At 37.6% G+C, this 14,255-nt stretch overlaps 1 protein-coding gene across 1 annotated transcript in view; it reads left to right on the top strand.

Annotated features, from left to right (window-relative positions):
- Nucleotides 1–14,255, top strand: part of LOC124798637 (WD repeat-containing protein 43) — a 92,167-nt gene that overhangs the window by 48,243 nt on the left and 29,669 nt on the right. Inside the window, exon 5 of the mRNA XM_047262121.1 lies at nt 14,045–14,213. Within this exon, the coding sequence (XP_047118077.1) occupies nt 14,045–14,213 (169 nt within the window). The remainder of the gene's footprint in view (nt 1–14,044; nt 14,214–14,255) is intronic.

The following is a 14,255-nucleotide window of genomic DNA, read 5'->3' on the forward strand; positions in this document are numbered from 1 at the left end:
AGTCTGTTCTTCTGTTTTCCAATGTCAACAGTAGGAGACCTGCTTTTAAATTCACGTTTTAAAAAGTTATAAATGTGGTAAATAATCCACTTCGCCTGCTTGTGAAGCTCTTCACATTTATTGCTGTCACCTGACTTTTCTTTTAATTGCTCTTAAACATTTACAAGAAACACATTCAAAGCTATACTGTTGCAAAAAAAAAAGGAAACGAAAAAATTGATAGTTCAATGAATAATTCAATTGCCATGAAGTACGGCAACATTGCAGCATGTAGGAGTGAGATTCTCACTCTCTAGCTGTAACTCTCTGCTACCCGCTCATTCAGGGAATGAATATTATTGGCCACCAGTGGCTAGTGTGCAGAATGGCTGAAAATTGGGCCACCTTCTTACACGACACGAACTTTATTAGTAATAGGCAGCCCAGGTAGCTGACTAGAGGGATAATTATATCATGTAGAACAAAGCAGAAATTGTATAAAAATGTTAGAAGTAGTCACAATCAAGCTGCAGTAGCCCATTACAAACAGTATTGTAAGGTACTTACAAATGTTATTAGGAAGGCAAAGAGTATGTGGTATGCAAATAGAATAGCTAATTCACAGGATAAAATTAAAACCATATGGTCAATCGTGAAGGAAGTGTCTCGTTGGCAGGACAAGGTCAATGATATAAAGTCAGTTCGTAGTAAAAATATTTCTGTTACTGACAAATCAGATATATGTACAGTATTTAACAATCGTTTTCTGAGCATTGCTGGTAAATTAAATAAAAATTTAGTTTCTCTTGGGAATCATATAACTTTCTTGGCAAATGCCTTTTCGAGATTGATGTCTGAAATACTTCACTGTGGTACAGACAAGGCAGGGATTGAGTCAATAATTAAATCACTAAAGAGCAAGGACTCTCATGGATATGATGGAATGTCTAGCAGAATATGAAAGTACTGTGCTGCTCATGTTAACCCTGTATTTAGCCATATTTCTAATTTTTGCTTTAGGAATGGCCAATTTCCTGAACAATTAAAGTACTCGGTAGTAAAGCCACTGTATAAAAAGGGAGAAAGGGATCATGTTGACAATTTTAGACCTATTTCTATGCCATCAGTGTTTGCTAAAGTTATTGAAAAGGCTCTGTGTGCGAGGATAATTGATCATTTTATATCACATGATTTGTTACCAAATGTACAGTTCAGCTCCAGAAGTCGTTTAACAACTGAAAATGCTATATTCTTTTTTCTTTGTGAGGTACTGGATGGGTTAAACAAAAGTTTCCAAATGCTAGGCATAGTTTTTGATTTAACTAAGGCATTTGATTGTGTTGGTCACAAATTATTGCACCAGAAGTTGGACTGTTGTGGAATATGGGGAGTAGCTCACAATTGGTTCACCTCTGACATTACCAACAGACAGCTAAAGGTCATTATTCACAATGTTGAGAATGGCTGTAATGTGGGGTCTGAGTGGGGTATGGTCAGGGGGGGGGATCAATGTTGGGGTAACTCCTGTTCCTTATTTATATAAATGGTATGCCCTCTAGTATTACGGGTAACTGTAAAATATTTCAGTTTGCTGATGACACTAGCTTGGTAGTAAAGGATGTTGTGTGCAACATTGGCTTGATTTCAAATAATGCAGCTCATAACCTACGTTCATGGCTGGTAGAAAATAAAATAACACTAAATCACAGTAAGACTAAGTTTTTACAGTTTCTAACACACAATTCAACAAAAACCTAACATTTTAATTTCACAGAGTGGGCGTGTGATTAATGAAACTGAACAGTTCAAATTTCTAGGTGTTCAGATAGATAGTAAACTGTCGTGGAAAGCCCATGTTCAGGATCTTGTTCAAAGTCTTAATGCTGCAATTTTTACTATTAGAAAGGTATCTGACGTGAGTGGTCGTTCGACACGAAAATTTGTCTACTTTGCTTATTTTCATTCGCTTATGTCGTATGGTATTATATTTTGGGGTAACTCTTCCCATGCTGAAAGGATATTTTTGGCTCAGAAACGGGCAGCATCCATTTTCAATAAGCTGCCACACGAATTCAAAAATCTTTGCAATATTTCACACACCTTCAAATCGAAATTGGGGTCACTCTTTGTCCTGTCAAGGAGTTCCTCGGAAAAATTAAGCTGATTCTTGTTGTATTGTTGATTGTGTTTACTTAAACTTATGGATTAACTTTTTTTATCTGTTATTACTTTTATGTTGTAATTTCATGTACTGACACGCTCCATGACCTTGGGGTTTTGCTCCTCAAATTGGTCCTACGGAACTTGACATATAAATAAATAGATCGCCACCACCATCACAGTCATCGTCTCCAAACCATTTTCTTGTGTTTTTGCCACAGAAACATCTGTCTCAAGTAGACAGCATCATACAAAGAAAGGGAAAAAAAATCTTAAACAAAACTGAACTACCATGCTAATGAGAGATTGTTCATTGAAGAGTATCTGCTTAATTAAAAAATATAAAATTTTGTGAGATCAAATTCACACTTGCTTGAAAGTGAAATTTTACGTACTTGTATCATACAGAATAGAATCTATGAAATTTATTTATGAAATTTACATAAATTAATTGCATATAGGGTGTAACAAACATATGGCCAAACTTTGAAGAAACATTCCTCACATGTAGAGGAAGGAAATGTCTTCTGTGGACATGGGGTCTGGAAATGCTTTATTTCCATGTTAGAGCTCAGTTTCTAAAACTTGTCAACACATTAACAGTTTACTTTGAAACGAAGCCTCATCTGTGAACAGCACACCTGCACTGGCACATTGTTGAATGAATCATTTGCAAAAGTGTACCTATGCAGGAAAGTCAGCTGCTAATATGCCTGCCCATGTGCGTGGTATGGATACAGCAGGTTTTTGTATAGTGCTTTCCAGTCAGTCATGTGGTCGGCATAATTGTTTTATGCTGACACTAGGATTGTTCTCAACTTGGCCTCGCCTTTCTAGGTCTAACACAGTCTTCCATGCTCCCTAATACGATGCTCAATTACTTCAAACATTGACTTGTTGGGTTGCTGTCAGTCTGGAAATGTCTCTAGATACAAACATTGAGTGCGACAGTTATTACCATGTGCCAATTCATAACCTAAGAATCAAAACTTATTGTACCATGTAACCAAGAGGGTATTTTGAACATTATATGTAAGAAAAAGTTTTGTGTACTTCTGGTACATTCTCTTTCTGTGGGTTTCCCCTGGTTAATGCAATCATGAAGAGGAGGAGAAAATGAGCTCCAACATAGAAATAAAGTGATTCCAGGCCCGCATCCATACAACACATTTTACTTCTCTTCTGTGAGGAATGTTTCCAGAAAGTTGACCATACCATTGTCTTACACCCTGTATGATTACAAATATCTTGTCACACATAATATTTACTAAAATCTTGCTTCTGAATTCTTTCCTTTGTGTAGCATTTCTTGTTTATTTTTCACTTCCTGGTAGCAACTGCTGAAAGGAAAGCAAGGGGAGAAAGAGATTGGCAGAGTTAATGTGAGTTTATTGAATGCTCTTGAAGTAACTTTTGTTAATTCAAATGGCAGTTTACATGTTCAAGTTAGGCATTGATTGTTCCAAATTAGTAGTAGCTTTTTGAGACGAGATGATATTTATTTATTAATCCTGGCAAGACTAGGGCCGTCAGGCCCCGTGTTACCCCCTCACCAGCTATTGCAGTGGAGATATTCAAATGTTCACTAACATCAACAGTTCTCACCTTCCACATCAATGAGGAAGCATCTTGCAAGCGAAGATGTAACTGTTTATAAGAGTCTTTACAGTGTTTGTTGCAAACTAATGGCACTTTCGCACCTGTGTGGAGTCTTTACTATCAGTCTTGTGTTCTTGGGTTGTATGTTCAATTTCTATTACTTGATACTCACAGCAGGGTGTGTCAAAATAAGCCAGATAGATGTGGTGTTCTCATATACATAGTCAAAGGCAGATTTGCAATTATTTCTTTAAGATAGATGTATTTGAATTTACATGCTTTGTTGTTAAGCACGAAACATTCCGGCCCTGTTTTTTCCTGGTGAAAAGTAGTACTTTCTGGCTTTATCACAGTGCCATGCTTGAAGTAACCAACAGTCATTGCAAGGCAGTCTCTTCTTTTGAAACTTCGTATAGTGTTGTCAGTGTCAATTCGTATTATTTACAATAACATCAGTTTGAAACATGTTCTTTCGAGGACTTGTGTAATGGTGTGAGCAGTGCTGGATGATGTAACTTCAGCATTTCCCATCTGCAGACACCGCAATGGAGGCAGATGAGCTGGTGTGGTTATGATGGGGCAATAGTGCAGACAACTGCCATGGGGAACACACAAAATGCGTGATATGGGCAAACCTACTTACAGAAGTGTTGTCTACCAGCAACAGTAAGCTGGGCGGGGCATTTCTAACACAGTTCAACCACCATGGACATTGCCTGCGTCTCACGCCATTTTTGTGTGTTCTGGCATCAGCCAGCCACACCTGCTAATATGTTATGTTTTTTCCAGTGCACATCTGTGCAGTTTCGGATTTTCTGCTTTCCCATAGATAGACTTGCACAGTAAGTTTTTGTTTCCTCTTCCTCTTGCAGGGTTATGTTCCCTGACTTATTTCGAGCATCCACCGACCCTTACAGTAACCTGTGCTGATATTGTTGTTTAGTGGTGTTTTCATGCTTGTGCAGTTGCCAAAGTGCCAGTGGGCTACCCTACCTAGAGGAAACACCGTGTAAATTCTAGTACTGAATGGTTGATCGAACAGGAAACAAACCATTATTTGATTTTCGGTATTTTGTTGTCTAATCTCTACTTGAGGGCTATTTACAATCTATTCAAAGACCCACATGAAATTCTCAGTATTCCTCTCAATTTGTGTGGTACTAAGGGAAATGACAGTCATTCCTGATATCAATAAATTTATAAGGTAGATAGAAAAATCATGAAGTAGTCATAATGTTTTGTAATCATCACCGCTGTCGTCGTCATCATTATTATTATTATATAACAGATCAAAATCATCGGTATTGTGCAGAAGCAGACCAACATGTTGGTGAGAGTATGAACTCTTCTGGATCCTGTGTATATCATGTTTTTGTGGCTGAAGCGTTTTGAGAAATTACATTTCCCAGGTCGGAATGGTTTTTCATATTTTCCTCACTGTAATTATGTAGATCAGATGGAAAACCAGTGCTAAGCAAATCAGACAAAGCTGAAAAGTGGACGTTGTATAAAGAGGGTCTGTACGGCTTTGAGTTGTTTACGATTCTGTGGGGATGGAAAATTTTTTATTGCATCAATTTTTCTTGAGCCTGGATAAATGCCTTCAGTTGATATGATGTGACCAAGGAATTTGATTTCTCTCCTCCCTAATTTCGTCTTTGATAAATTGATAGTGACACCTGCGTCAGAAAATTTAGTCAGAAGTTGCTTCAAAAGATTTACATGTTCTTCCCAAGTAGTGGTGGCAATGACGATGTCGTCAACATAAACTGTGATTTGCGATAACAATTGTGGTCCAAGAACAACATCTAAGGCTTCAATAAATACTCCAGCACTCACTCGTAGACCAAAGGGTAGAACACAAAATTGATAACTACGTCCCTCACATAGAAATGCAGTGTATTTACGACTGTTTTTATGGAGGTTCACCTGCCCAAATGATGAGCGGAGGTCAATATTGGTTAAATACTTGCACATTATGAAATTTTAAAAGTTGTTCTTCCAAATTAATAGGTCGTGTGGTGATTGGGATTATAACTTTGTTAATTTCTCGTGCATCCAGCACTAACCTTACACTACCATCCTCTTTATTAACTGCTAGAATCGGACTGCAATATGGTGAATGTGACCTTTCAATGATACCCCAAACTTGCATTTTTTTCAATCTCTTTCAAAACTGCGAGTTTCTTTGACCAAGGAATATTATAATGTGTTCTACAGTATGTTTTGTGTGGTTTAACATCCATCTCATAAGTATAGCCTCTAATAATTCCAGGTTTCTCCACAAATACCTCAGCAAATTGCTGCAAAACTTCAAGTAATTCAAGTTGTTGTTCCTTCGTCAGATATTCAGATTTTGTGCATTTCTCATATAAATCATTAGATTTAATTCCCTGAGATACAGCTTCATGAAAAGTTAAATCACATATGTTTATTGCTGGTGGATACACAAAATGTAACTGTTCAAATTTACCTTGTTTACTGTTTAAGTTTTTACCCTGTGTTAACTCTATTGTCAGTTGTTGTTGGTTTACGGTTAAATGACATTTCCCTTTTCCTAAATCTATGATTGCTTGATATTCATTCAAAAAGTCAATTCCTAATATGCAATGCATAACTAATTTGTCTACTACCAGAAAACTGTAATTGAGTGGTATATTTGAAAATGTGAAGTTAATTAGCACTTGAAATTTCACATTCTTTGATTTGTTACCGGTGGCACTTATAAGGTGACAATTCTGTACTGGCAATGTTTGTATGTTCATTATTTGTTTGAGTTCATTATATAAGGACATTGAAATGACACTTGCTGCTGCTCCTGTATCAAACATTACTTCCACTTCATAACTACCAATCATAACTCGTGTTATAGCCTGAATAATCTTCTTTGTTTTACTGGTACTATTAAAATCTACATCCTGATATAATTATTTTTCTATTTTCTTACTGTCATCATATCGGAGAAAACAAATCGTCGGTTCCGTTGCTCTCTGCTCCCTATTGACAGTAACTCGAGCGCTTAGCTCGGTCGTCGTCGTTCGTTTTCCGGCAAATTCGGTTGTTGCTGCGGGTTGGGTTCATTGCCCAATTCAATAATATTTACATTTCTGTCGCGCGTCATCCAAGTATCAGCTGTTTGGTTGTTGACATTACCCCGCGTCGCATTGGGAGTTCTGTTAAGTACAAATTGAGGGTTGCTGTATTGCATGTGTCGTGGCGGTTGTCCATTGTGATTTCCTCATACATTATTTCGCCCATGACTGCAACTGGTATTGTCATTACTGTTATTCCTGCAATACATGTTTGGATGTTGTTGGATGTTGTTTCTCTGAAAATATCCTGGATGGTACCTGTTATCCTCTCTTCTTTGATCTCTATAATTTCGGTTCCTCCTTCTGTTGTTGTTATTTTGAATATAACTGTTATTGTTCTGATTGTAATTACTGTTCGGATAACCATTATAGTAATAATTACTGTTTCCTTGCCAATGCTGCGAGTTGTTTCTCCTAATATTGAATGGATTTGTCCCAGTGTAGTGTGAATTGTTTCTTTGAGTGTTTTGTTGTGGTGTCGGAGGCGGATTCCAATAGCCTCTGTCATTTCTGTTGTGCGTACGCGAATTGCTTGGATGGATCGGATACAATTGATTGAAATTCCTGATCTCATCTCTGTAAACAACATCTATCTCATCAACATAACTGAAAAAATTCTTTATGTTGTCCTCGGACACTCCTATTCATTTATCACGGTAAGGAAATGGTAAATGGCTTCTAAGTGTCCTAATTACATCTGGTAAATCTGCTGGTTTTGTCCAATATAATGTTTTGTCTAGGTAGCGTTCAAAGTATTGTCGTAAAGTCTCTTTCTTCGGGTTGTAAATTTCTGGATTGTATACTTCTCGTTTTAAACTTTGCTGTTCTGTGATCGACCAGAATTCCTCAAGAAATGCTTGTTCAAACTGTTCAAATGTTAAACATCATCTTTTAATTGCTGCTCCCCGCTTAGCTGCTCTTCCACGTAACAAATTTGTAACATATCGAATTTTGTCGGCTTCTAACCAATGTCTCGGGAAAATACCATCAAAAGAGCGGATGAAAACAATCGGATGCACTTTGTCTTTCTCATCACATGAAAATGTCTGAAAGTATCCATGTCATACTAATGTTTCATCAGCTACTCCCGATGGTATTATGGGTCCTGTATTTTGTGTCAAACTGTGCATAGTATGTGGTGATGTCTGATAGTAATTTTGATCTTGTGATAGCATTGAAAATAGTTCATTGGGATTTGTATCACTCATTGGTAATTCTATTTTCGGCTGTGTGCTGGGTCTAGCATTATTATGATTCTCATTTATGTTTTGGTTGTCTGTTATGGGTTTTGGTATCACTGACGAACTTGGTATTACATTCTCTTTAAGTTTACGTACCTCTTTCTGAATATTATCTGTTTCTCCCTTTACTTGTTCCTTTGTCTTATCTAAAATGATCTGTGTCATTGTCTCAAAATACTCATCTAAATAATCATCACATAATTTGCATTCATGTACAAGTTTTTCTGTTAGAGTTGTCATTCTTTAAAGATGCTACATCTGCTCTGTCTTCAAGCTTTTCTAACTTTTCCTGTAAGGATTTCTGCTCCAATGTTACATCATTTAATCTGTCTGAAAGGTCTGTAATCGTCAGGTCTAAGTGTTCTTGGTTTGTTTTTACGGAATTGTGTGACTGTCGTAATTCGTCAGCTTGGATACTGGTTTTCTGTTGTTCAAAAACTACTGTTAACAATTTCTCATTACATTGTTGTAAGTCAGTTTTTGTCTCGTCACTGAATTCCACAAATACCTCTTCTTGTCTCGTAACCTTGTCTGATAAGTCAGTAAATTTCCTTCCAAGACTACTGGTGGTTTCTGTCAAGTCGGCAATTTGTCTCGATCGTTTTTCAAAATTTTGTTTTATGTCCCGTGTCAGTTCATCGAATTTAGTGTCAAATTTCCCAACGTCACGTTTTAAATTGTCATTTTTCTCGTCTAAAGCGTCAAATCTTTTGTCTAAAGTGTCAAATTTTCTGTTTTGGTCACCAAGTAACTTCAGAATCTGGTTGAGCATGTCAGAGTCCTGTGTCTTAGTTTCGTCATTTTTTCGTGTCTGATTGATGTCTGGTTCTGAAGTTGACGTTGTCAATGTCACGTTTTGTTGCGTAGCACTCACTCTCCATTCGCCTGTATATCTGTTTAAATATAGAGGTTGTTGTCTTAATCGATCCGGTAAAATTATGTCTTGAACATCCTCCCTATTAAGTTCAATATTCATTTGACTGTCGGACATGTTTTGCAATGTGTCACTTTCACTAAGCTCGTCCGCGGAAACAATTTCTACGCGTCTAGCGTCCATCTTGCGATTTTCATAATTAATTGCAAATAAAATTTTCCAATGGTAAAAAAAAAATTTTAATATGATATGTTGAAATCTGAAATTTCTCTTATGGAAATGGATATTTCTATATGATTTCTAATTAGAAATTGAATTATTAAATTGGCACTGAAATTTCCCTCTCACAAATAAATGACTGTGAATATGCTCTTCACTTATCATTTGCAATAATAGTAGTAAATCAATTTTAACTACAATTTGAAAAAATAATTTCGAAATAAATGGATCGGAATAAAGGAAGTACAGATGGCTGCCTGAAACTGGAAAAAATGTAAATTTCTGTACTCACCAATTTTTTTCAGTCTTATGTTGCAAATGTAGCGTCAAATATACAGTTTTCAATCCAAAATTTTTCTTTCGCGTCCGTGCAAATTATTTTATGGAACGTTATCCTCTTACCTTTTTTTTTTTACCAAATTAATTTCCTCAGCATGAAAATGAAAATTAACACAAATTAATAACAGGGAAAACAGTATAGTTGTAAATTTCATGCACGTAACATTACAATTGAAATGAATGAGACTTAGTCCAAATTCATTTTCTGATGCTATTAAGTGGTTAAAATTAGATAAAATGTCCAAAATTTATAATAACTGCACTTGTATCAAATCCAAACTGCACTTGTATCAAATCCGAAGATTGCAAGTCCTGTCACCAGGACGCCAATTGTAGTGTTACCTTTTTATTATCTTCTCCTCATTAGCTATTGAAACAACATCGCTTTGTAATGTAATTTTAATTTTCACCAGAAGCACATTCAACACGTCGCGGAAAAATACACGTCTTTCGTATCAAGACGAGAGAGAGAGAGAGAGAGAGAGAGAGAGAGAGAGAGAGAGAGAGAGAGAGAGAGAGAGAGAGTCCTCCATTAGTTCTTAAAAACAAAAACCTACGCAAAAGTAAAAAAAAGAACAAAATTATTTATAAAATCGGTCACTGGCGCAGCGCTCTTCTGCGTGCGCGATCGTAAATTATAACTTTGCGGAAGTCAAAGTACCATTACAGCACGCACAATAATGCCTGTTTTCTGGTGCTCTCTGGCAGCTCCTAAATCGAACCTTTTTCTAACAGTCTCCGGATAGTATTGCGTACAGTAGTTCTAAAAGCGTTACTTTCAAAGTAAATTCCTTTTTACGAAAGATGAATTGTGTTACTTGTGAGGAAGTGGGATGAATTTCTAAATCACAGAGCCTTTAAAACTGAACACTTTGAGGACCAGCCACTTACAAGAAATTCCAGTCCAGAAGACCAGACATTTGTCATAATTTTAAATTTAATGGCACATTTGTGTGATGTATGTTGAAGTATAACAAAAAAAAAAAGAAGAGAGAGAGAGAGAGAGAGATCAGTATTACATGTGATAGCTTGGTTTCTCTTGTAGCTTGTTAATCTTAAGAGACCAATATTATATGTGAAAGCTTAGATTTTCTTGTAGCTATATTATGTATTTTAATGTACACTGTTAACTTTTCCTCCTTGCGTGTTCGCACTATGTCACAGTGATCTTGCTATTGGCTGGCTATAACATATGTCCTATGCTCTGAATATCTGCTGTCATTGGCTGGCGAGATCACGTGTCATGAGATACGATGGATATGATGGGCTTACAAAAGGACATCGCAATCTCGATTTCAAAGCTCCGGAAACTAACGCGCTGTGTTTGGTGCAATTCGAATTTATACTTTCGTAATACGAATATATGCAGCATATACATTGCTGCAAATCAAAGGTCTTTCGAAAACTTCTCTCCCTTTTTTTTCTTTCTTCTTTTTTTTCTTTTTTCTTTCTTCTTCTTCTTCATTAAGTCTTTTTAAAACTTCTCTCCGTCGTCCTACTTTTTTTTTTTTCTTCCCCCCCCCCCCCCCATCCATTCATTCGACCTTCCATTTGTCAAGCATCAGTTGCACTTCCACTCCATTTCCTCCCAGGTCACGTAATTTTCCTCAGCAAAAGCTAAGGTATTAAACTGCACATGAAGTTTTTGATTTTCGTTATATCATTCATGACTTGTAAGTAGCAGTTGTGACAGGGCACCACCATATTAATTCCACTTTTGATCTGAAACCAGGATAAACGACTTTTTCAGAAATAGCTCACAATTAATATAATGCTCATACTGCATTTGAGTCTTCCTCATCAAACCTTCAGGTACTCTTCTGTTTCTCTGGCACTACCAGATCTTCCTACTTTTCAAGCCATCATACCGTCTTGATATCAAAGGACACTAGGACCAGTTCTTTACTTTTCTCCCAGCTTTCCTCCATCAACTTACAGACACTGAAGATAGGTCTGTTGCTAATCCTTTTGTCCAGAATCTGTATTGTTCCTCTTCTAACTGGACTTCAATATTGTTTGTAAACTCTACACTGGGATCTTCTTGAGAATTTGTGGGCTGTGTGAAAGAAGTGTTATTGCTCCATAACTGTAACACCTTTAACAGTTGCCTTTCTTGATCAAAGATATAACAATATCCTTTTTCCAGTCTTCTTGTATCTTCTTGCATTGAGCACTCTATGCAGTCTGTATACCTAGGATGCCTGCTGCTTCAGTCATTTTCACATTGACTTCATTGATTCCTGTTGATTTCCTATTCAGCAGCTTCTTAAGTGCTGCTCCAGTCTCTGCCTAGGTGATAGGAACTTCCTTTCTGTAGCATTCGGTAGTCATTTCTGTTGTTGGTTGGTATCTATTTAGGTGATCAAAATACTTCTTCAGGATTACCTGCTGAGAATTCCATTGACATGTTTTATCTTTTGTCATCTACTACTCTTAACAACAATTTCTCATATTTTTTGCTGTCTTTCTTCACTTTTGGGGAATTTCTCCCAACACTTCTTTCTCTTCTTCTACCCTTTTGATCAACTCAGTGTCCCAGTAAGCAGGTTCGAGGTCCCACTTCATCTCGTTTCATTTCTATCGTGACATTCCCTCTGTCTTTTTTTTCTGGGAATTCTTCGTTTCTGTTATTGATGTATCACTTGTTTGCATTGCCATGAAGTCTCCTTCTCCCTGAGTTTTGATGTTTTTCAAAAGATCTCAGTTGACAGATTTACCATTGTGTTCTTAAATCTCCCCACACCACCCAGAGTTGCCTTTCGTTGCCCCCCTAACCTTCGTAACATCCTTGTCAAACCCTACAATATTCCCAGACCACCTTCTCTACCCAGCGGTACCTACCCTTGTAACCAATCCTGCTGCAAAACCTGCCCCATGCATCCCCCCACAACCACCTACTCCAGCCTCGCTACTGTTAAAACATACACAATTCAAGGCAGGGCCACATGTGAAACAACACGTCATTTATCAGCTGACATGCCTGCACTCCACACAGCCTTTTACATTAGTATGATGACAGCTAAATTGGCTGAGCGCATGAACGGGCACAGACGAACTGTCCGCCTAGGAGATGTCCAATATCCAGTAGCAGAGAATGCCCCCCAGCATAATTCTAGGGACCTAGGAACCTGCTACGCCGTATGTGCCATTTGGCTTCTCCCACCCAACGCCAGTCCCTCAGAACTGCAGAGATGGGAACTTGCGCTCCAACACATCCTTTCATCCCTCCATCCCCCTGGACTGAACCTACGTTAACCAACCTCACTCCCATTTACTCTTCAGTCTTCTCCTCTTTCCCTTTCCTCTTTAGCCATTCACGCATCTTTTCATCCTACAAAGTTGTGTTTATCTTTATACTATATACATCTTTACTTCTGTATGCATCCTCTTTGGTTTGAAGCTGGCGCAGTACTTAACAGTAGAATATCTTTGGCTTCCCTCTGACACCCATGCCTCCATCTTTGCTACCCTCCCTGTTTATCTTTCCCCTGTTGCTTCATAACCTGGGTTGTGAGTAACTGAATCCACTTTCCCTTCTTCCCCTTTTTTCCCCTCTCTCCTCCCTGACGAAGGAACAAAGTTCCGAAAGCTAGGATAAAAATTTTCTGTTCTGTTTTTATGTATCTATGGGCTGTACTGAGCTGAGGTAAGTACTGGCCAGCCCCTCTATCTCTTTGTTAGTATTTGTTTCACATCTTTATATGAGATTTTCCATTAATCATTCATAAACATAATAATTCACCCAGGGAAGTAGCCGTTCACTGTGTAAGCACAAGCAATCTGCCAGAACCAAAGGCAATACAAAAAGTTCCCAACTTTCTCCTTAGTGATATATCTTAAAGATTTCCCAGGTAACTGTTTATACCATCCTTTGTTGAGCCAGAATGTGGTGCATATACCTGCACCAGAATTAACTACTACTTCCCTAAGTGAACCATTGTGTTTGATATTCCCATTGATGTACTCACTGTCTGCTAGCCCATCTCCACTTTGTTTCATCCAGCCTAAGGATTGATGTCTTCCCTCTCTCCATTAGATCTACTGACTCTTCACATTTTTCAGTCATTGTTTTTATATTTATTCTCCCTATATGTGGTTGGCATCTTCTTTGTGGTTTTTTTGCACCATCACGAGACCTCTCTTACCATTAAGCTTTACACCTTCATACCTGCTGTCATCGGTGGTTACCATTATCTGGCCTGGAATTAAATGATCTGAGGTGGCTCATTTTGCTTTTGAAAGTGATGTGTTCAAACTTCCTGGCTGGCATCCTAGGCCAAATGCGAGAGTGGATTTCCTGTCAGGATTGGTCTAGTTTAGCCTTTTAACACCCCCCCCCCTCCCCCCCCCCCCCCCCCAACCCCCACCTGCAAGGCAGCAGGCTTTTCATTGAATTTGTGTCATTTTGTACGCAAAAGATTGTAATTGCTGTTTATTATTGTATAAGATTTTTCACTTTTTTTGGTAATAATTTCTTAATTTTTTAGATTTTGTGATTCATTTTGTGGTATCCTGAATGACATTGTAAATTTTGTTTACAGAAAATGTCAGAAACCTCTGAAACCAAAAGTTACTGTACAAATAGCCTCGGATACTGGACAAAATAAGGAAACCGTAACACCAATACCAATAATTGGTGCTCATTTGTGTGATGAAAGTACAATACTTATTGCACATGGAAATATGGTATTCCTTACATTTGAAAAAATAGTAAGTATTTTTGAAATAAATGATAAATATCAATAAAATGAA

Source organism: Schistocerca piceifrons, chromosome 5, assembly GCF_021461385.2.
Source record: "Schistocerca piceifrons isolate TAMUIC-IGC-003096 chromosome 5, iqSchPice1.1, whole genome shotgun sequence".
Lineage (NCBI taxonomy): Eukaryota > Metazoa > Arthropoda > Insecta > Orthoptera > Acrididae > Schistocerca > Schistocerca piceifrons.